The sequence below is a fragment of the Lentinus tigrinus genome (assembly GCF_003813185.1).
Source record: "Lentinus tigrinus ALCF2SS1-7 unplaced genomic scaffold L226scaffold_13, whole genome shotgun sequence".
In the NCBI taxonomy this organism is placed as follows: Eukaryota; Fungi; Basidiomycota; class Agaricomycetes; order Polyporales; family Polyporaceae; genus Lentinus; species Lentinus tigrinus.
Genome location: NW_027137922.1, coordinates 198566 through 219898, shown reverse-complemented (window position 1 = coordinate 219898; position 21333 = coordinate 198566). Strand labels below are relative to the sequence as shown.

The following is a 21333-nucleotide window of genomic DNA, read 5'->3' as shown; positions in this document are numbered from 1 at the left end:
TCCAGCCTGCGCTGGCCACGCAGCAGATTATCAGAAATTTGTCCTTTGGGGCAGGCAACGCGTACGGGTCTATGCAACGCGGCAAACACGATGTCCGCCGTGTCTGTCGCACAATCGCAGAGCAGCGGGCGGCGAGCTCGAGCGCGCGCGGGTGCGGGCGCCTTGCCACCGTCGGGGCGCGGCAGCCTGGATCTGCTGCGCACACTGATCAGAGCGTAACAGCAACGGTATCATCGTACAGGATGGAGATCCCTGGCCGGGTGGGGAAACCATGCACGCGCGCGAGGGGATCTGCATGCATCACAGCGGGCTCCAAGTATATGCAGGCACATGGGCCGCCGCCTGCTGCCTTGGCGGGGAGCGTCGCTGTCGCGCGGGCGACTGGGGTCCGTGCACGTCGCTTGGCAGATTACATAAGCGGCAGTAGTTGACTACCGTTTTCTTCGCTGCCGCCGTCGCAACCCAACAGCTTCCCTCTCGTCCACGTCGGTCTCCCATCCCTCTCCTCCTCCCTCCGGGCCCACACACTCTTTTCACGCCCGCCGCTCCTTACATTGCCCGCAATGGCCTCCAAGCTTCTCAACCTAGTTGCTCTCTCTTCTTTGGCCATCATGGCCGTCACCTTCGGGCCCGCATCCACCAACGCGCTCTCTACCGGCCATGTCCACATGAACCGCCACATCGACCATGCCCCCATCGCGAAGAGGAAGCGCGACAGCAGCAAGCGCTGCAAGGTCCGCTCCAGCACTCTCAGCAGCGCGACCCACTCCTCTACGGCTAAGGCCGAGACTACCGCCAAGGCGCTCGCTGAGACCACCTCCCAAGCCGCCTCGACGAAGGCCGCCACAACCAAGGCTCCCGCAAAGACCACTTCGGCCTCCTCTTCGTCCTCGACCAGCGGCTCTGGCGCTGCTGGCACCGGCAAGTTCGGCAAGAAGGGTTCTAAGATCTGCGCTGCCTGGGGTGATGGCAACGACATCAATTCCCTGAAGGCGTTCAAGACCGACCATGTCGTTGGGTGTGTCTCTGCGTCTCAATGTGATTTTACCTGCGGTATTATTGACCTGGAGCGATTAGTCTCTACGATTGGGGTGTTGACAAGCCTGATGGTGCCGATGCCCTCGGTTACGACTACTGGCCCATGCTCTGGGGCGGCTCCTCCGACAAGATTTCCGCCTTCGAGAAGGCTATGGCGAAGGACAAGTTCGGTACTATCGTCCTTGGCTTCAACGAGTGTGTATTCAATTGGTTCGCACTGCATGTTGGCGTATTGATCTTCTTCCAGGCCCAACGAGGAGGGTCAGTCTAACATGGACCCCGAGACTGCTGCGTCTCTTTGGAAGCAGCACATCGAGCCCCAGGTTGCTAAGGGCTACAAGACTTGCTCTCCGGCTATGTCTTCTCGCCCCAACGGCAAGCAGTGGATGGCGGACTTCATGAAGGCTTGCGATGGCTGCACGGTGCGCAGTGTACACTGGAGTGTTGGTGTAGTGGCTGACCCATTCCTGTGTTCAGGTCGACTATCAGTGCGTCCACTGGTACGACATCGGCTTTGACACGCTCAAGACCTACCTCACGGATTACCACAACCAACTCGGCCTCCCCATCCTCCTCACTGAGTTTGCTGACCAGAACTTCAACGGCGGTGCTCAGGCTTCCTCGAGCGAGATCTTCCAGTTCATGGGTCAGGCTCTCGAGTTCATTGATAACACCGACTGGATCCTTGCTGCGTGCCCCTTCGGTACGTGATTGTGTATAGTTTGATCGTGGCGTTGCTGACGACGTTCTGGGGCAGGTATCATGCACGATCTCCAGGGCGTTAACACGCTCAACCTACTCCAGGGCTCCAACGGCAGCCCGACCGACCTTGGCTACATGGTCATCAACAACAGTTACTAAACTGTTGTATGCCTGATGGTTTCATCGTCGGCAGCGGGTCGTTGCTCACGCAGTCCCGTTTCCGAGCATGACTACGATACAGCTTCGTGGTCGTCCTAGTACTTATACCCCCTTCCCTTACGTTGCGGGCCGCTGTGCCTCTGGATAGGTGTTGATGGTGGCTACCCATTTCTGACAGTCGAAGCTGGCTTGTCTCTTACGCGGCTCACTGTGTGGTTGCGGTTGCTGTGCAGATTTTGTCCCGTATCTCCCATTTATCTTCAACTTGACACGTATATCGATGTTGTGATGTCTGTGCCCTCATTCCAACATATCGTCAATGCATGCACATCTCTGTATGTCGTACTGTCAGAGATGAGTACGGGTGAGCATTGGTCTCGCTGTGAGAACGTTTTGGCGGGCCGGGATGGACGGTCGGCCGAATGATGAGCATGAGAGATCCCATGGTTGGCCTCGTTCCGCCGACGCCGTCATGCCGCGGCAAATATACGTACAACGATTATAGTTACAACCTCATCTTGTTCTCATACATTCATCATCCCCGTGCCTCTGCCTGACGCATCTGCGCCGCAATCAGGATGGTCAGACATCTGCCGCCAGCCGTCAAGCAACTGCTGACTCTACGCAACCCGCAACCGCGCCCAGCGCCGCAACTGTCCAGACTCAACGCGGTGCTCACGAGCACACTCCTGGATGCCAAAGCCAAGAAAGCCGAGCGAGGATGGCTTACCCTGGCGGTGCGTATGACGCGTCTTCATCGCGTTTACCTGCTCATGACGGAATAATGAGTAGACATGCACGCTCCTCACCGCGAATGCGCCGCCTACAATCGGTCACCTGTATCGGTTCACTACGCGCAGTGACCCAGAGAACGTCGCGACGCGTCGAGGGTTGGCCGAGGCACTTGAGAAAGCGGCGGTCATGCGCGAATCCGCGTTGAAGAGTTGTATCTTCGTCGGCGTCCCGCGGGTGCGTACCACAAGCGTCCATAACCTACATATTCCTATTTCCTGCTGAGATTAATGAACTTCCGAACCACAATCATATAGACGATCCTGTCGCTCGCAAGTTTGCACGAAGCCATCGAAGACGACGTCAAAAGCGGGCTTCGGAAGACGTCCAAGAGGTACGCCCTACGCCCGCGCCCGCTGTATATGGCGATGTCCCACACCGGGCTGATGGATTGGCACGCACATTATACTTGAAATGAACTGCAAAATGAACTCTGCCGGCCGCGTCGGACTGCTTATTCCAGGACGGTCACGCCCGAGAACGTCCAGGAGATCGTGGCGCGGGGACAGGCGCTGTGGGCCTCTATCTATGAACCATTCGCGGAGAAGTTGTACAATAAACTGGGCTCGTACCACCCAGACTTCATCGGTGAGTTTCTTTTGTTCGTGACGATGGCGTTCAAGCATGCTCTTCGGCTATGCTCTCTGCACAGCGAGCTACGAGTGTATCCCGGTCCCGAGCGTATTCCCGGCCGACGCACCTCTTTTGTCTCCGGCAGGAGGCTATCCACCGGCAGAATCCTTGATTTCCCGATACGTACTTGTGCTTGTCCTGACTCCTGAGCGATTTGGTCCCGCGAGAGTCTGCTAGACACGACGCGGGAACCCGCCATCGTGCCTGTCACTCTTTTGTGCCGACGAGAATGGAATGCACCGGGTATACGTAGGGGCTCCGCCGCCTTGGGCTCGGATGCCTTCTACGTCTGTTACGTTTAGGCATGTTCTGGACGGCGTGGTGTACCAAACGCTTGGCAGAGACGTCCCGCTTGCTCGCGGGTATTCCCGCACTCCTACAATGCGTCCATTGGCGAGCTGCAACTTCCGCCGATTGGCTCGTCTACGAAGACCTTACCCATGCTCATGCCCTTATCATTTTATTGCAGAGTTCATCATACAGGCGTACGGCGCGGTCCTTGCACCACTGCCCGGCGGAGATGCCGAGCAGGGGAACCTCTCGCGTGCACTCGGCTCGGTCGTCGGTACCGCATGCTTGCGTGCAGAAGGTGGAGTTGGGCCTCAGCTCACCAGCCACGTGTTTGGCCTTTTGAAGGCTCGCAACGTGGAGGGACTGAGCGAAGAAGACTACTGGCTGGCAACCGACGAAGGTACGGAGTGGGTCATCCGCACGGTCGATACGATCCTGGATGTCGTCAAGCCGGAGCTAGGCGACGGATCCGCCGCGCCTCAGACGAAGCTGTAGCCAGTTGCTTCCTGGGGTTTAGACCGCTGCAGGTGTACGTTACTGGGCGCGCTCGTGTACGGCGCGTGGTAGATCGTTCGATGAGATGAGATGTGTTGTTCTCCCCGTGGTGTGCTGGCTGCAAGCGCCTCTGCAGTGTGAAGCACAGAATGGTCGTGTGCACGAATTTGGAAGTGACCACCGGCAGAATCTGGTATTCAGGGTAGGTATGGGCATCGACGCGGTTACGGCACATCGGGGTCGATCGCTGGATCGTTGGAGTCGCCCAACTGTAAGTTCGCGTGTATCGGGAAGCTTAAGGAGGATGCAGATGCGCAGAAGGACCCTGAGGAGCCCACAGTCTGGTGCCGGAATGCAAGTCCACTTCGATTCGAGACCTGAGTAGTATACAAGGTTGTACATCGACTTATAGATAAAGATGAAGCGTGCTGGCGGGAATGGTACATTTTAGAAGGATGCGTAGATGGTAGCGTGCTGATGAGAGTGATGGAGAGCAGGTGGGTGGAGACAGGGGCTTCTGACGAAGACGACTACAGCGAGACGACGGCTCTGCCTCGAGGCTGGAAGTTCACAGTCCGAAAGCAATCACGAACCGGTATAACATCGCTGTTACCGTTACAGTGTCCATGAGCGGCGGGTGCATCTGTCCGAGGGCGATCAGTCATCCATCGATTACTAGGAAGACGAGAGGGACGGACTACGACACCCGCGCCTGCGTTGCGGACAAAGTGCAGCTCGCCGTGGACCTCGCCGATGTTGTATCGCTGGGGCCGTGTCGGGCGGAAAAACGCAATCACGTTGTCGTTCTGGTCCTGCAGCTGTTTCGACCGTCGAAAGCCCGTTCAGCCACGCCTCTAGCCACTGTGCAGGCACACTTACTACTACGTCATTGGTCGAGTTGTTTGCTGGGCGCCATCGATACTGGTAGCCGTCTGGGCCGTTAAATATCCTGCCGTTCTGCCCGAGGAAACCGACGTCCCGGTGTGCGGTAAGACGGGTGGCGTCCACGCGAACAAAGGGCGTTCACACACTCACGTAAATGCGGGGATCCGGGCGGACGAGGTCGGCCATGGGCAGCGTGCTCTGCTCAGAGGCGTGTATCAGCCCAGATCGGCGCACAATCTGATCTCCAGGCCACTACCTTTCCGATTATTGCGCGTCCGAGGCCTCCGTTTGGCGCCCACTCGAGTTTTGCGACGCGGTCCTCCTTGTTCGCGCGAATCGCTCGCCACAGCGTAGTCACACTCTGACCCTGGCTGTTCGTGTCGGTCTGTGCGCGGGGAGGTCAGCCCCGACAGCGTGGAGACATACCCGCGGGAGTGGCGGGACTCGGAGGCGCACCTGGAACCGGTAGAGGACGCCATAGCTGCCAAACAGCTGGCTCTGGCGGGGGTCCTGGGACGTCCAGGAAAGCACTTCGTTACCGGAGCTCGCCATGATCGTCGTAGAATGTCGTCAGTGGGGAAGTTGCGCAGATAGAAGTGCAGCACCGGAAGGCCTGGCGAAGCTGAGTGAGGAGCTACCGTAATTGCTCGAGACCTTTATATGCCTACCCGCAATGCGAAAATTTCGGTTTCTGCATGATGTGTGGATTTCGATCGGGAACGTGTCGTGGCGGCAGATAAAGCTGAGTACCGCGATTTCCAACGTGTGCCTATGGAAGAAGGATGCTGCATCATGTCGTCCGGAGCGTCGTATGTGGAGTGAGGGCCGGTGTTCCCTCTGGACGTGATCGAGGAACACGAGGGAGTCTTGTAGACGCCATCTCTTGTCCTCGAGACTGGCAATAGAACGAGTGAGAATGTCGGCTGCGCTTCGATGCCACGAACCAGGGTGACTTGCGTCGGACAACGGAGGCGTGGCTGGCTGCTATGTGTTCCATTGTGTAAAACGGTCAAAAAAGTGGATAAATCCGTCAATCAACAACTCCGAAACACACTTGCCTGAGCTGTTCATTCGCACACGAGTTTTCGAACTTGATCTCGATAAGGCATATTGGAGGCAACGAGGTGGGTCGACCACGCACACCCAGGTTGGCGGGACAAAGCGTGGCTGCAGCGTGCCCAGAATGCCATACCAGGGACAAAGGGCCTACCCGTTCCCAATCAGAGTTCATACCGGGTGCAGGATTGGGGTGCAAGCATGACAAAATCGTTGAGGAACAGTCGTGTCCTTCCATCCAAACCGGCAAATCTGGCCGAGGAATCGGAGTGCTCGGCACAAAGTGGCAAGAGGGTGCTGCAAGTGAGGATCGTCTCTAGACGATGTACGATAATATCAGAGCTTAACCTACTTCCACGAACTCTCCGCAGGGAACAAGAACCTTGTTGTAATAATGAATGTGCTCGCGCCTCCGCGCGTGGAGAGTCAATTCCGCCCAAACCACGGCTAACCGGCCGATTCTTCTGTGGTCACGCGCGCATCTACGTCCGATGGCAACAGACAGGCCAGATGAAGAGAAAGAGACGCTACGGCTCTCGGATAGAAACCCCTTGGCATATCGTCGCGCCCTACGTATGTACAGACTCCAGGCACATGTGTCAGGATGAGTGGTCCGAGCGAGCGACTTCTTGGAAGCAGGACCGTGCGTGCAAGATAATCAATGGGGGTCGGCACGGCACGGTTGAGCAACGGATACGTACACGCTGAGTTGGAAAACGCACTTGCTCATGCCACCACCTGAATCCCAATCGTACGCGCCGTGCCAATGATAGTACTGGCGATGGCTTCTAGTCGGAGATGCTTGAGGTGTTCGTCGGTTGCTTTGATTTTGGCGATCTCGTAAACATGCTTCAGGCTAACAGTGCCCACGAAGTCATGCCCGGGACGGCCTGTGCCCTTCTCTATACCCGCGGCTTTCTTGAGGAAATACGCGGTCGGCGGTGTTTTGGTGACGAAGGAGAAAGAGCGGTCAGGCTGGACCGTAATCAAGGTGGGAATGGGAACGCCGGGCTCTATGTGTCCAGTACGAGCATTGAACTCCTTGCAGAAGTCCATGGACTTGACACCACGAGCACCAAGAGCAGGACCGACCGGTGGTGAGGGTGCCGCCTTGCCAGCAGGGATGAGGAGACGCTGCGAGTACGCAGATGAGACAAAGCATATCCAGATTTGCCACCGTAACTCACAATTATCTGCGCCCTTGCATTGAGGGCCGCTTTGGACATTGCTTGGGACGGAGGGCAGGACCAGCCACAGAGCACCGGTCGGTCGTCGCAGTGAGAAGAGAACGAGTATGGGCGTCTGTGTACGCGCACTACGGCGAGCGCAAAGACGGGGCCCGGCGGCCCGGCGGATACTGGGACGCCGCTATCACCATAGAGGGCCTGTTCGGGGAAGCGGCGTGCTGCGACACGGCGACGGTGATTGCCAATTACGCGTCCCGTCGTCTCCTTGACTTAGACCACCACGTCCTCGAGCTCGAGCTCCTTCTCTCCTTGCTCTCGTCCATCATGAAGTTCCTTGCTCTCCTCGCTCTCGTCTCTGCAGCTATTGCGACCCCGCTCGCACTCTACGACAACGGGCAGTCGCCACTCGGCGATGTTCTCCCCACGGAGTATCCTGGCTTCGATCTCGACCTCAGTGCACCCCGTCTCGTCCAGTTGGAGGGCCAGGAGGAGCCCGTCGTGATGAGCGAGTTAGAGAAGGTACCTACACGCGCACACGTCGACCCTCTGCATCGTTCACATGTCGTCATCTTCTCAGATCCAGGCGAAGGCTCAGGGCATCAGGTTCTTCGATGTGTAAGTCGCGAAGCCCATGTACCTGAAAGCGTTCTTGACCGTCTTCCATAGCACGGAGACCACAGACCTTGGTTCCCGTGCCCAATTCAGAGCCGCCGCCAAGCGTACGTTGTCTGCCGCACACACCCGGAACTCTCTCACCGACAGACAATGCAGCGTCGTACCCTACGCCAAGTCACAACGAGTCTGTGCGGGCTGTCATTGACACTTTGGAAATCCAGAACCTCCGGGACGGCCTTGACAAGTTCACGAGCTTCCGGACCCGCTGTGAGTGTCTTCCTCGCGCGTCGCCGAACACTAGGCTCATGCTTGCCCAGACTACCGTAGTGATGTACATCCAGCCGCACCTTCTAGCCTGATATGTGCTAACCGCTGTCCAGACCGGCAAGCAAAGTCAGACCTGGCTGCTCAACAAGATCACTGAGGTAGCGCTCCCGGTGACCAATTGAATGCCGACCGAACTCACCTTTGTCTCTAGCTTACCAAGGAATTTGCTCCGAAAGCGTTAGCGGACAGCATCTCTATCCAAGAGTTCCCGCACACCTGGACCCAGAGCAGCATTGTCCGTTGTCCGTTGCCTGTGTAACGCTTTACGTGCTCTGCTCATGTTCTCGCGTTCCAGATCGTCAGAGTTAACGGCACTTCGGCCGACGATGACGGCGTTGTCATTATTGGTGCTCACCAGGACAGGTGTGTGTTATTACCAATGACATAAGTATGTCGTCTTACTGTCAACGCCAACAGCACCAACAACTGGCCTTTTCTGCCTGCCCCTGGTAAGAAGGTCATATGGCTCTTATTTCGCCACTGTTCTGACACGTTTCAGGTGCCGACGATGACGGCTCGGGTTCTATGAGTATCTTGGAAGCGTACCGTGCTCTGATCGCGGCCGGCTGGCAGCCTGAGCGTGCGGTTGAGTTCCACTGGTATGCTGCTGAGGTGCGTTTCGTGCTTCCATACTTCGAACGTGTCTGTACAGATATGTTTCCGCCACAACAGGAAGGGGGTCTCCTCGGATCTCAAGCTGTCGCGCGCTCTTACGAGAGTCGCAATGTCAACGTTGTAGCCATGAGCCAGGTTCGCGTTTATCGTTTTGAATCTCAGTCTATCAGATCTAACATCTACATCGTCAGTACGACATGACAGCCTTCGTTAAGCGCGGCACCCGGGAGCAAGTCGGAATAATCACCGACTTCACTGATCCCGAGTCAGTGTTTTCGACTTTGGCCACAATTTCTCACGCTCATAATCGATATACAGTTTGACGCAGTTCAACAAGGACCTGGTCGATCTCTACCTTGATATCCCTTGGGTGGATACGCAATGCGGTTACGCTTGCAGTGATCAGTGGGTCTCGAAGCAAGTTCCGAACGCTGAGCCGTCTTACTGAAACGCACCTCTTAATCTCCCAGTGCCTCGTGGCGTAAGGCTGGATACCCCAGTGTCTTCACCATAGGTGCGCTCAGTCGTCATGTTCAGCTTCTTATCCATGCTCATGCCGGATGCTCCATGGAATCCTTCGATTCATCTATCGCATTCACATGCATCCAGAGAGCAGCTTCCCTGAATCGAACCATCAGTACATCCACACGTCGAACGAGTGAGTAAACTCCGACGTCCCTTCTTATTGGTTTATGCTGACGTCGGCATCACCCGCAGCCGGTATGATATCTCTGACGAGTTCAGCTTCGAGCATATGCGCGAGTTCTCCAAGCTTGCAGTTGGATTCGCCGTCGAGCTTGGCGGGTGGTCGAAGTCCTCTTAGGAGGGTTGACTGCGCTCTCGATCTACCCTGTACTATCTACTTGCATATTTGGATCTCTCATATACGACCCATGATACAGATTATTTCAGACCACAGATGTCCTGACGGCCGTAATGCCGCAACTCGGCCAGTGGTCATATAAAATGTACGTACGTAGCTATCTAGAGTCGACACGGGTCTTCTTCAGAGCATTCCGTGGTGTTGACGTTGGGTGTCTGCGCATGCACTCCGAGGGTTCGTGACCCTTGCCGGAAGAGAAGCAGGCAGGAACGCTGAAGTACTGGAAGTCGCCCTAAAGCCCTGCAACTCCGTGATCGCAACCTAGTTACCCCTCGGCCGCGCCCAAGGCGCAGAAAATTCCTCTGCACGTGTGACATGCCGGGACATGCGTCTTCCAAGAGAAGGTGCAGGACGCTCGCGCGAGACGCGAGGCGCGTCCCGTGGGCATGTGGCAGGCCGCAGTCCCCAGATGTGATCATTGCTAATCCGAACGCGCACCGTGGCGGTCCCTGTGCTCTGCTGCGTTCGCAGTTCTGCCCTGCAGAACTTCAGAAGATGGATGGAAGACGGAATACGTCGCTCGTTCAGGAGAAGGCGTCCGGCGGAAGAACTCCACTCAATTACCAGCGCCGTCGCTCCCATGTCCATACTCCGACGATGCACACGCGAATACAGCCCTAGCGGTACAGTACTCCGGGCTTGCCCGGGCCCTATCCTAGGAGGCAGAATAGATCACTACTACCACCACCACCACCCCATGGCCACAGTCCTCACGCTTTAGCACCGAGCAAGCTCCAGAACGTAACCGAAAACGCCCCGTACGCGATCACGTCGGAGCCAGAGAGGACTGTGTGCACGACCTCGGCCGGCCGCTGGAACTGGAACCGTTCCAACACTTTCTGTCAAGACGTTCGATGGTCAAGTCAGCACGGGAACAGACAAGACATGAGCGTGGGCAAGTATCAGGCAGCAGGCAGGATGCTCGATCGGGACCAGAGGATACTAGGGGAGGGAGACATGCCAGCCGCCTGGGGAGGGCACGCACCTTCTGGGCACCGTTCCGGTAGTCCCAAACCAAAACCACACCATCACCATAACCGCGCGCGAAGAGCGAGTTCAAAGTCGACCCGCGCGTGTAACGGGTCCCAAGTTTCGGGGTCGAGCTGCTTCTGGAGCATGAGGAGCTTGCGCTTGCGATTGGATTCGTGTCTGCGATCGTCCGAGTGCTTTTTGGGGGAATGGGTGTGGGTGCATTGCGATGCCCAAACTCGAGCCATGGCTTGCGTGCGAACCCGCCTGCACGCATGTCATACAGCTGCACCTGGTAGTCCATATGGTCGATCTAGCCACAAATTTGGTTAGCGCCCACGCTGTCGTTAATGTCTCAGTGATGCGAAGGACATGGACGGGTAAACAATTGGACGTTGAACCTTGTGGCATGAATCTGAACCGCTGACCTACCTCGAGTGCAATGAGGCGAGGGTCTTGAGGGTGTACGTGCACTTGGGTGATCTTCCCCGAGACGCGTTCAGAATCGGCGTGCGCCAGTGCGTCCAGCTTCGTACTCGCAATGCGGTCCCCAGCCGCCGAGTACACTGTCTCATCCCATCCGCAGTAGGCTAAGGCTTGAACAGGTTGCGTGTGGTCCATCGGGATACGTACTGAGCTCGCAGACCACCCCTGAGCACTGCCGCGCGCGATCTTCCAATGATGAACCGTCTTGTCGTGGCCGCCTGACAGGAAACTATTGCATGCTACTGGTGCGAGGCATGCAATCCCTCTGTTGGGAAAGGACTTTCCGAGACTGCGACTCTCGATCACCGTCGAATGCGCCCTGTAGCTAAGATTATGCCGACACGGCCGCTGCACTCATTTTCAGCATCCAGACTACCTGATGCAAGATTTGAGAGCGTCTCGTACCTGATCATCTCTTACGGAAATTAAGGAAACCTGGAAAGGGCCCCGATTGTACCCGACGACTACTGTGTCGTCGCGTATGAGACACGCGTCTTCGACATGTCGGGCGTCGTCCTCGACAGGAAGAGAATATGCCGATATTCGCGTCCTGTACAGCCACCCATTTCAGCGTCCAGCAAAGCATATGAACAACGTGCAGTTACAAACTTCCGTCGCTGATCGACGAAGTGCGCTTCGCCACGCATAAGGATCGTGGTGAGAGGGTTGTCTGCATTCGCAGGCGCTAATAGCCTCCTGCCCCGCGCGTAGTCTGCCTTCGGAATGACCACCGTGTGCCCGGAAGTAAGCTCACCAAGACGCTCTTGGTCATTCTCCGAGTCAACCTCTGCATCCACGTCCATACCGCCATTGAGACCTGACTTGGGATGCCGGGCACGATGGTGGCTATCGGAGGCGTTACGCCTGGCCGGTATTGCTCCCGGTGTATTGGACTGGCCGACACGAGGGTTCCGGGAAGAAGCCGAGTCTGACCGTCGCAGAGGAGGTTTTGATATCTGGGCGCTGCTGTTCCTCTCGTTCGCATCCGCACGGTCCTCGGACTGACCGCTGTGACTCGGGCCTGAATGGACGTCTTGCACCGGAAACCGGCGGCCCATGGCGCGAGGAGGAGCAACAATTTCGGAACGGATACGATTGCTAGAACTTTCTGCGACTTGACCTTGAGGACGATAGTTATTCGTCCGAGGTGATGCAAGGTCCTGCCGTGGATTAGAAGGACTGCGCTCCTGGTGGGATGGATTGAGCAGAGCACGACGTTCGGGCCGGTATGAGCCAGGGGCCGTCAGAAGTGTGCTATCCGAGAGAAGCTCCGACGTATCATAGGATTGAGGTAGAGAAAGAAGACCAGGAACAGCATGAGTGAATACTGGCGGAGGAGAGGTCCTTGCCACGGATGATTCCCTGCTTGACGGACCTGTCTCAGCATCACTAGAGTCATCTGCAAAACTCTTCCATGCGCCATAGTCAGGTCTTCTCACACCAGGATACCGGGGTGGTTCGGAGTTCGGAATAACGGGAAGCTGTAGGGCGTTAGAGAGGTCATGGCTCGGGAAGTGAAACGTCTATCCGTCTCATCAAACTAACCTCTGGAGCCTGTTGAATGTCTACGGACGTTGACAAACCATGACCAAGACATAGGGACGCGTCAATTAGGTCCGCTGAGCTATCGTTGGATGATCTGCAGTGTAGGGCATACGTCATTAACACGGAACATTAGGCAGAAGGCGCCAACCTTCTTTCATTGCCTCCTTGGTTTCCCATGCTCTGTGGAGGACGATGCTTGATGTCTGTGGGGATGTCGGCGTCATGTGAGATAGCAGTTCGGACTTGAGGGACCGGTGAGGAAGGCGGGCCAACTCCTCGGACAGCATTGTGGACGATTGCGCCGTCGTCAACGTCATCGTCGATGATGATGGGATTTGAGGCCATCCCTATATTGGTTTCATGAGACGATGACGCATTACGAGCCGGGTTACTGGGAAGAGGTTGAGGACGAGTATCCGGGCGAGAAACCCCGGACGGTCCTTCTGTCGCAGAACGAGACGTTGATACGGGGGTTGCGCGGAGCAACACTCTGTCAAGGTCTTCGGACCGTATGCCTTCTCTGTATGATGCAAAGTAATGCTTAGTGAGCGACTCGAGGGGACCTGCTGGCTCGGAGATGAAAACGCACACCGATAGCAAACTCCTGATGTCTTGGTTGGGTGCCGTGACGTCAGAGACCCTTGAAGCAGTCATTTACCTGAGCAACCTTCGGACGTAGCAGACTGACATACCAATCAAAGGCAATACCGTCGGACCTCCCAACAATCTCTCAGCCTAACTTAGCACACCGCAAGGGAGCGAGTCACTTACAACAACCGAGGAGCTCGGACCAAGCGTTTTCCTTCACTTGCGAGCTGCACAGTAGTCTGTAAGATGAGGTCGTTGATGCTCGTGTGACTCAAGTCATGTTGAAGGGAAGGAGAGAGGGACAGTATCTCTTGGCCACTTGGAGGCCCCTCGACGCCTGCGGCAGCGGTCGGGGCTACTGTCGACTTCCTACTCTTGCTCTCATCTTTCTTCGCGTCCGCAATGATGCGTATACGTCTGATATCGTCTAATCTTCGAGGGAGTGGAGAAGCAGAGCGTTTTGTAGGAGTGTTCATCCGCCGATCGACGCAATACGAAGCAAAGGCCCAGGGAGGAGGACAAGTCCGACAACTGCAGCAAGGTTCATCACGGCAGAGCTTTGCATTATGGGCGTCAATGTGAAGTGCACGTCGGGTAGCGCGCTTGACATCATAGTAATGTGCTTCAAGTGGCAGTCAACTCCCTCTGCTTCAAACCACTACTCGGCGCGCCGCACTAGGTCTCTCACTGCTATGTCTGATGACGAGGATGACTACCTCTCCGACAAGTTCCTGGTAGAAGCCGCCGCAGCATCGAGCTCGTCGGCCCCAAAGTCCTATGCCGACCGCCGCAAGGAGGCACTCAAGCAGTCCGCCCTTAAGAATGAGCAGAACCGGACGAAGAGCCGTCGCGAGCGCGAGCGCGAGGCCCGCGAAGAGGCCCTGAACCGCTCGTTGTTTGAGCGTGCGCAGGAGGAGGCCCAGGAGAGCGGGCAGCAGAACAAGGCGTTGGCGATGATGATGAAGATGGGCTTCAAGCCAGGGCAGGCGTTGGGCAAGGACGACGAGGCCACCAAGCTAGATGGTGGCGGAAAGACGGGCGTCGGTCTTGGAAGCAGAAAGCAAGAGGATGGGGATGAGGAAAAGACTCCAGCATTGCCTGAGGTGCAGGAGAAGGAGGCTGAGCCAGTGAGGGCGGGCATCGGTGCGCGGCCTGCACACGACGCGGTAGAGTCGGTCTTGAAGCAGGAGGGCCCTTCGCGTCGAGTAGTTCCACTTGCTATCAATGAATGGGAAGGTGCACCTTCTCTCGCCATCTTCTTCCGCTCGTGCTGAACGAAACGCCACAGGCAAGAAGGGTATCGGAACGCGTAAACGTGCCGCGTCGCCCAGTGCGGCAGAACGCCTGGCAAAGATGGCCAAGATGGTGGATGATCGTGCGCATGGTTCCTTCCGCGACCGCGCCAAGCAGGAGTATGAGGAGCGACGCGCAAATGGCCGACTGCGTCCTGCGCAGCGGACATGTGCGACACTCGACGAGAAGGCTGGCATACAAGTACGTCTCCAATGTCTGCTATCCACGCTTTCGCAGCAATGACATTCGAATGCTTTGCGCCAGTTCAACGTTCTGTGGCTAAACCCCGAGAGCCCAGAGACGTTCCCAGAGGGTCTTCTCGACGCACTGGACGACCCCGCGTTGGTCGCATCTATACAACGGCACCAAACAGACCACTCCCTGGAGGGCCGTCTCCGCGCAAAGATGCAGGCGGAAGCCCTTCGACCGCTCAAGTCTTCCCTGGACGACGTCGACGCAGATGACGGTACTGAGAAGGCTGAGCTACGCCAATCTCCCTATTCTGAAGAGGACCTCCAAGAGGCCGTCCAGTTCCTTAGGCTCGGGGTGCGTCTTCTGCGTTTCATCTCAGCTCATGTCCGCACACTGACCGAGTTCTGCGCGATCACGACCTTGTTCATGATGACATCCTCACAGGCACAGGACCGGCTCACGCTCGTCTTGGACTATCTCCGTCGAAAGTACGCGTACTGCTTCTGGTGCGGCACCCAATACGAAGACGCGGAAGACATGGACAATAATTGCCCCGGCCCCGACGAAGATGCGCACGACTAACGAATGACAGATACAAGGCCTTGTATCTCCGTGTCTTCCATGGCAATCGCATTCTCATTGTCAATGTCAGGGTCTATCTGGCTGCGGACGCTGCGAAGCGTCAGAGCTCAGAACCAATTGCGCACCAACTCACCCTGGATCTGTTCTCCCCGGCGTCCGGCATCCATCCACCCAAGCAGATCGTCAATCAGTGTCACCCCATTGTCAGCTTGCGACAGCGAGCTTGTTTGCATCGGATTGCGGGACTTGGGACCTGCTATCTTTGACTGTTGTGCTATTTTCGTGCGGCGCGACAACGGGCACCTACTACGAGTAGTACTATGCTATGTACTACGAGTACTGCTGCTCTTCATTGTCCTTCTCCCCCCAGAAACCGGAACGCAACGAACGAAGACCAAAAGGATGGTGTGGTATCTGTGTGAGGAGTCTGAAAGCAAGAAAATAGCATGTACACAACAACGACGACGTTGTCAACAGTCCGACGAGGGAACGTGTGTCACCCGGGGGCCGGGCGAGTGCAACCGCACCATCCGCACATCCCCGCTGCACCAGACAACAGACCACGGCTGACAACGAGATGCAGCTGCCAATGACAGTTGGCGTCAAGTCATAGCCGTAGCCGTTGTGAGGTGTGCGGCGCAGGTGGACCTGCGGAATGCTGTGCGTGCTGGTTGGTGGTGGCAATGCATGCAGCGACGACACGCAGAGGTAGGATGCATGGGCGAGATGCGAAGTGCGTCGGCAGCTGGCCTGGGCAAAGCCCAAGGCGACCGTACGCGGACGCCATGGTGGGTGATCGAAAGGACTCGGGATCAGCAACGAAAGCAATACAAGTGATAGCGGAGCGAGGCTGAGGGAGAGTGGTATGAGGGAGAGTGGTCCAGATCCCAGCCAAGTGGGGATCTGTGATTCTGATCTCTGAACAGATGTGAGGGGTCTGGACTGTGCGCGGGGTAACGACTGGGGGGCGCGTCTGGATGTACTATGTAGGGAGTGAGAGGGCTCGAAGGCCAAAGGGTTGTCCGAGGTGCAATCGCAATAAGTAACAAGAGTGTCCGGGCATGGAGAGAAAAATAGTAACCACTAAGAGGCACGAGGAAATCGCACGACCCCTGGAGTCTATCGTACAATTATACGATACAGTTTTAGTGGGTGGTGTGGGGGTGTGGCGAGAGCCTGTGGGGTTAGGGGATGGGTGTGGCGGGTGAGGAGGCGTGAGCGCGGTATGTGGTATGCGCGCGGGGAGGATTGTGGTGAGAGGAGCAGTCGACGAGATGCAACGTTCACGCGACGGGTGCGATCTGTTGTCTCGTGTGATCTTCTGGCGAGAGAGGAGCGCAAATCGAGATGCGGGGCGATACCGCGGGGTCGCAATACCGCGACTGCCACGGCGGGCTCGTACTGACGTGCGGCGGCTGTCCAAGCTTGAAGTCGGGGTTTAAGACACCGTCCATCTCGTCATCCTCGCTGTCTGACGACTGCGTGGCGAACGAGGCGGGCGACAAGAGGGTCGGGAGTGCGGGGATGGTAAGCGGGTGCGAGACGCTTGTAGTTCGCTCGCGGAAGAAGGTGGGTGACGTTGGCGAGTTCTGCGGAGTCTTGCGGCGAAGGTACGAGGAGATGGGCGTATATGCCATCGAGTCGGTTTCAGAAAGTATGAGGTTGTCTGGCTTGCGCGAGCGACGTCCACGGAAGGACGCGCTGATTGGCGAGAGACGCGGCGAAGTGGAAAGGGCCTAGGAAGGCCGTCAGGATGCGTTCGTGACACGATAGCTTGTATACTCACTCGGGCGGGACGTTCGAGTGTGCGTTCCGCGTTGAGGATAGGCATACTTGCCTTGCGAGAATGGCTCTGTGACGCGGACGCGTCAGGGGCATGTTGGGAAGGAGGCATGTGTGGACTCACAATAGAGCCGTATGGTGAATACCTAGTTGTGGCGCGAGAGCGACGAATGTCTCCCGGCACGTCTCTCTCCGGGGAACCCTCGTGGGAGGAGATGACAATGGAAGGAGAATGCTTGAGTTGCTGAACGGGATAAATATTGCTGGTGGCTGATGGTACATTGCTTGAAGATGCAGAGAAAGCGGAAGCGGTGGAAGAGTGGGAAGAGGACCTGGAGTGGCGAAGAGAGAGCTTGGCGGGTTCGGGGGCGTCGTCGGGGCCACCGAGGCCAAGGGAGGCCATGAGCTCTACGAAGGAAGGAAGGGTGGTCATGGTGGGCGGAAGACAAGGGCGGAGGCGAGGGCAAGAGGAAGCCGGCTGGGGACAACCTTGAACAATTGTGGCATGTCTGGGGAGATTATAATGGAGGCCGCCTTGGTAACGAGCCGAGAGAAAGTGGTTGCCATGAGCGCGCAGGAGGAGATATTGGAGATGCCACCCAATGTCATGGAACCGCGCAGGAAACGGGCGTAGATACAAGATGAAGATGCTCGACAATCGATCCTCACTGCCTCCCACCCTCCGTGCCAACCGCTCCCCCATCGCCCCGTCGACAAGGCAATCCGTTCCGTGCCCCGACCCACCCGGCAACGATCAGTCGGCCCTCCTCTCCAGACGTCGACAGATACCCCCACCCCGGTCTGTGTGCTGCTCTCTGCCATGGCCAGCCCGCCACACCCCCGACACGCGTCACATCCAGCGCGTCTCCGGCGCGTCTACAGAACATGCCCACAGTGCGCACACCCAGTCACCGTAACCTCACTACGTCTCGTCTATTGTCCGTCGTCCGTAGTCCGACCGCCCGTTCTGATGGATGCCAAGTGTTATTTTGAGCGATACGACAGCACCGGAGGCGCGGACCGCAGCAGAAGATGCCTCTGTGAGCTCTGGTGCCTGCCCCATGTCTGGGGTTTCTCCACGCCTGCCGCCACCACGTCGTCGCCCTTGTGTTTTCCGAATTCACGTCGCAGGTACTGATAGCACTGGCAGCCGGGTCAGCGAGTATCGCCAGCGGCCAGCGCACTAGTACTGATTGTTGACACGTTGCGATTCGCCGGCCTTGATAAGTATGTTGCTATGTTGCACAGCGTCGCAACAACAGTCCGCATGACGAGTCATGACGAAAGATCGTGCGGTCTGGATGGCTGTTGAAAGGCAAGCTGCGGTCCCGGGCGGTGGTCTCAGGGTGGCCTTGAGCGGTAGAGTACATAAACTTTCCGTTGGGGTGCCGTACTGTGGTGCGCAGGGCGAGGGAAAGATCTTCATCGGTCCACGTATGCACCATGGTGCGACCTGCGCAGTCAGAGGTAGTGATACAACACGACTGAAGAAGGCATCATTATAATGGGCGGGGAATAGATGAGCATGCGTCACGACCGGAGAGAGAGCATAGCGACAATTATCGCCAAGGCACACAAGGCACCCCGCGCTCGACGCGCGCGCCTTCGGCCTCGGTGCCTTGCGCGGGCGGCTAAAATTCCAGACGCGAGGTTTGGACGTGCGTGTGCGGCCAAACAAGCTTACACAACCGTCTTGTCATCCGCAACCACCATGAGCTCTCAACCTGGCAACAACTACGGCAACAGCTATAACAACGCCGCCCCGTCCTACGGCGGCGCCCAGCCGCGCCAGGAGATGTCGTATCTCTGCGCGGGTGCGTCCGCAACTAAGATCATGTAGATTTTTGACGCTGACGCAGCCGTTTTGGTATCCATAGATTGTGGCTCGTCGAACGAGATCAAACCTCGCGAGCCCATTCGCTGCAGGCAGTGTGGTCACCGCATCATGTATAAGAAGCGGACTAACAGGAGTACGTCTCGTCCCCGTGCATCTCAATCATACGATAGCTCACCAATCTCACAGTGGTGCAGTTCGAGGCTCGGTGACGTCCGTACCTCATGAGACCTGCTTCCTGCTTTCATTCTTCCCTTGGCTTTGGATGGATGACCGGTGTATACGCTCCTTATATGACGACGTCATGGTCTACCAATGGCCTATCGATGCGGTACCCACCTCGCAGACCTCGCGGTCGCCCGGCCTTCTCGGGAAATTTTCCTGGGCAGTCCGTTCCGTGCTCCCGCATTCACGTGTAGATTACCACCACGGCAATGTCATGATGTGCATTAGGTTTGGTCATGCGTACTCTAACTCGGACGCGCTACGATATACATGGGAAAGGCCGAACACAAAGCAAGAAAAACGAACTCTTCTCCTCGGGCGCACTAGATCTGATCCCTAAACGCGCTCTCTGAAGCCAATCACCTCACTATCCCGATATCCAATCCGGACCACAACGTACAATCCCTGCCGCTGGCTGCTACAGGGGTTTCTCTGGCGATGGATGACTGCTGACAGGCTTGCTTCGTGCTACCAGATATTGAACCGTCGGAACCAGAGGTGCAGGAAGCACGTCACGACGACACGGTCCAGGAAGCCCTCGGCGCGCTCGGTGACTCGCAAAGTGAACGTGTCCTGCGACCACTGTGCGATCATCTTCCCCCGGTTTCCTAGATTGTCGCTGACGCACTAGAAGCCCCCGGAGGTTAACGTCTGAATCTCATGTGTGCCTGGAGAACCCGCAGAGTGGCGTGGACTCACGATCATGTCCGAGCCGTTCTCGGCCAGCTTCCATTTGTACTCTGAACTCCCCGCCTTGAATCGACGTGATCTGCGTGGAGGAGGCGAGGTGAACCGTCTGGTCGGAAGCGCTCCGGAGGGCGCGGTGTATGGTGTACTTACTTGCTGGACGGCTTCTTGGGCTTCCGCAGCTCTCGTATTGATACCTGCGAGCCCAGGGAATGAGCGGATTATTGACCGGAGCGTTGTGAGTGGCGAGTTACCCTCTCAACCCCGAAGTATACCGCGCCGCTCGTATTGGACGACCATTCTATCTGGCCTGCGTTCTCCCAGAGCTGCGTCTCTGCGTTCTTGCGTTGAATCGACGTGACGCCAGTGGTTAGCCCTGTATTCGGATGATGAAGCTATATGTGTCCCCAGATAACGTGTGAGCAATATGGTCCTATGAGAGAAAGAGCATACAGTGCGCTGGGACTCGCTCACCTTGTACAACTCGACCGGAGTCTGCGATTCGTCGATGATTTGGTGCACCTGCACCGTGCGCATGTCCGCATTCGGGTTGCTCGAAAACTCGAAGCGCAGGACGAGATCGGAGGAAGAAGCCATGGGGCACGATCGGGGGCAGGCACGGTGGCGGTCGCAGAGTAAGATGCGCGCGCCGGGATAAGTGCAGACGGTCTATCGACTGCAGCTGGCAGGAGACGGCGGAAGGGACGGGAGACACCCGTCGGAGGTGGGGGTGTGCTTTGTTATATGTCGGCCAGTCACGACATGGTACGTCTGCCGCCTTCCCGTCCCGTCAGAGGCTGGGATCTGCGAGACTGGCTCGCTCCGCTCATGTAGGCCGGCATGCCGGGCACAGGGGTCCTGTGCCCTCCAGGCCGGGTGATCTCCCTCGATCTGATTAGCATCAGTCCGGTCTGGAGAGTCTAAATCGCGTGGTGGGCTCCGGAGGGAGCAGGCGCGACCCGATAACCCCGCAGGATGCGAGCGTGTGACGCTGCGAGCAGCTGCAGGGCGAGGACAGGTTTGCGGACATGGAGAGGCCACGCGCGGCGGAGCGCAGAGGAAGCAAGGGGCTCAGGCAGTGCAGACGAAGTTGCGAAGGGTTCTGAGGGCCGTGCGGACGGAAGGATAGGAAGCCGAAGAGGAGGACCTGGATTCTAGACGATGGGTGCTGCTGCTGAATGCACCGCTACGGGCTGCCCGGCTGAGCCGTGATTAATGCGTTATGAGGACCTGACCTGAGCACGGTGCGTCGGATGCCACTACCGGTTGGTACGGTGCGGTACTTAGGCGATATTCAGACCCACCGTGTGGCGTGCTTCCACGATCGGGAGTGTGGAAAGGGCAATCTGAAGGCAAAAATGTGGCACGTACGGTCGGGACTTGGATTGTGGTGTGACGACGCGCCTTATCGATGTGCGTCCTATGATTCTCCCCGAACTAGCATGGATAATCGAGCAATCGACTCCGTGGAG

The 21333-nt window shown here is 57.1% G+C and overlaps 11 protein-coding genes across 11 annotated transcripts; 5 read left to right on the top strand and 6 right to left on the bottom strand.

The window, feature by feature from the left end:
- Window positions 1-563: 563 nt before the first annotated feature.
- L226DRAFT_545905 (uncharacterized protein) lies at window positions 564-1899 on the top strand (the record flags this gene model as incomplete). Its single annotated transcript, XM_067682379.1, has 5 exons — window positions 564-1018; window positions 1078-1233; window positions 1286-1460; window positions 1516-1741; window positions 1796-1899. The coding sequence occupies 5 exons, from the start codon at window positions 564-566 to the stop codon at window positions 1897-1899; spliced, it is 1116 nt and encodes a 371-aa protein (XP_067535002.1).
- Window positions 1900-2477: 578 nt separating this feature from the next.
- On the top strand, window positions 2478-4110 carry L226DRAFT_571324 (uncharacterized protein; the record flags this gene model as incomplete). The annotated part of the gene is made up of 5 exons (XM_067684540.1): window positions 2478-2636; window positions 2692-2868; window positions 2949-3025; window positions 3155-3279; window positions 3794-4110. 5 exons carry the CDS (start codon window positions 2478-2480, stop codon window positions 4108-4110), a joined length of 855 nt encoding a protein of 284 aa, XP_067535001.1.
- Window positions 4111-4452: 342 nt separating this feature from the next.
- L226DRAFT_535307 (uncharacterized protein) lies at window positions 4453-5979 on the bottom strand. The gene is made up of 7 exons (XM_067680875.1): window positions 5664-5979; window positions 5452-5609; window positions 5252-5380; window positions 5146-5193; window positions 4990-5067; window positions 4809-4928; window positions 4453-4753 (listed from the first exon to the last, which is right to left on the bottom strand). Exons 2-7 carry the CDS (start codon window positions 5545-5547, stop codon window positions 4679-4681), a joined length of 546 nt encoding a protein of 181 aa, XP_067535000.1. The 5' UTR covers window positions 5548-5609; window positions 5664-5979; the 3' UTR covers window positions 4453-4678.
- Window positions 5980-6777: 798 nt separating this feature from the next.
- On the bottom strand, window positions 6778-7277 carry L226DRAFT_571322 (mitochondrial 54S ribosomal protein uL11m; the record flags this gene model as incomplete). Its single annotated transcript, XM_067684539.1, has 2 exons — window positions 6778-7185; window positions 7239-7277. The coding sequence occupies 2 exons, from the start codon at window positions 7275-7277 to the stop codon at window positions 6778-6780; spliced, it is 447 nt and encodes a 148-aa protein (XP_067534999.1).
- Window positions 7278-7562: 285 nt separating this feature from the next.
- Window positions 7563-9618, top strand: L226DRAFT_463472 (peptidase; the record flags this gene model as incomplete). Its single annotated transcript, XM_067675793.1, has 16 exons — window positions 7563-7757; window positions 7816-7853; window positions 7905-7957; window positions 8010-8120; window positions 8171-8184; window positions 8234-8278; window positions 8332-8415; window positions 8476-8543; window positions 8598-8629; window positions 8680-8792; window positions 8853-8930; window positions 8987-9060; window positions 9114-9200; window positions 9266-9309; window positions 9405-9453; window positions 9513-9618. The coding sequence occupies 16 exons, from the start codon at window positions 7563-7565 to the stop codon at window positions 9616-9618; spliced, it is 1191 nt and encodes a 396-aa protein (XP_067534998.1).
- Window positions 9619-10388: 770 nt separating this feature from the next.
- L226DRAFT_571320 (uncharacterized protein) lies at window positions 10389-11268 on the bottom strand (the record flags this gene model as incomplete). Its single annotated transcript, XM_067684538.1, has 3 exons — window positions 10389-10517; window positions 10664-10960; window positions 11080-11268. The coding sequence occupies 3 exons, from the start codon at window positions 11266-11268 to the stop codon at window positions 10389-10391; spliced, it is 615 nt and encodes a 204-aa protein (XP_067534997.1).
- Window positions 11219-13852, bottom strand: L226DRAFT_74083 (uncharacterized protein). The gene is made up of 8 exons (XM_067687209.1): window positions 13450-13852; window positions 13371-13394; window positions 13268-13318; window positions 12827-13198; window positions 12679-12757; window positions 11739-12614; window positions 11539-11683; window positions 11219-11481 (listed from the first exon to the last, which is right to left on the bottom strand). The coding sequence occupies exons 1-7, from the start codon at window positions 13740-13742 to the stop codon at window positions 11543-11545; spliced, it is 1836 nt and encodes a 611-aa protein (XP_067534996.1). The 5' UTR covers window positions 13743-13852; the 3' UTR covers window positions 11219-11481; window positions 11539-11542.
- Window positions 13853-13904: 52 nt separating this feature from the next.
- L226DRAFT_560632 (uncharacterized protein) lies at window positions 13905-15705 on the top strand. The gene is made up of 4 exons (XM_067683377.1): window positions 13905-14502; window positions 14555-14760; window positions 14824-15105; window positions 15196-15705. Exons 1-4 carry the CDS (start codon window positions 13959-13961, stop codon window positions 15331-15333), a joined length of 1170 nt encoding a protein of 389 aa, XP_067534995.1. The 5' UTR covers window positions 13905-13958; the 3' UTR covers window positions 15334-15705.
- A 911-nt stretch (window positions 15706-16616) lies between these two features.
- On the bottom strand, window positions 16617-17548 carry L226DRAFT_571318 (uncharacterized protein; the record flags this gene model as incomplete). Its single annotated transcript, XM_067684537.1, has 3 exons — window positions 16617-17069; window positions 17120-17185; window positions 17240-17548. The coding sequence occupies 3 exons, from the start codon at window positions 17546-17548 to the stop codon at window positions 16617-16619; spliced, it is 828 nt and encodes a 275-aa protein (XP_067534994.1).
- Window positions 17549-18826: 1278 nt separating this feature from the next.
- L226DRAFT_571317 (uncharacterized protein) lies at window positions 18827-19161 on the top strand (the record flags this gene model as incomplete). The annotated part of the gene is made up of 3 exons (XM_067684536.1): window positions 18827-18929; window positions 18993-19085; window positions 19139-19161. The coding sequence occupies 3 exons, from the start codon at window positions 18827-18829 to the stop codon at window positions 19159-19161; spliced, it is 219 nt and encodes a 72-aa protein (XP_067534993.1).
- Window positions 19162-19642: 481 nt separating this feature from the next.
- L226DRAFT_571316 (uncharacterized protein) lies at window positions 19643-20458 on the bottom strand (the record flags this gene model as incomplete). Its single annotated transcript, XM_067684535.1, has 5 exons — window positions 19643-19801; window positions 19874-19943; window positions 20015-20058; window positions 20116-20256; window positions 20336-20458. The coding sequence occupies 5 exons, from the start codon at window positions 20456-20458 to the stop codon at window positions 19643-19645; spliced, it is 537 nt and encodes a 178-aa protein (XP_067534992.1).
- Window positions 20459-21333: the final 875 nt, after the last annotated feature.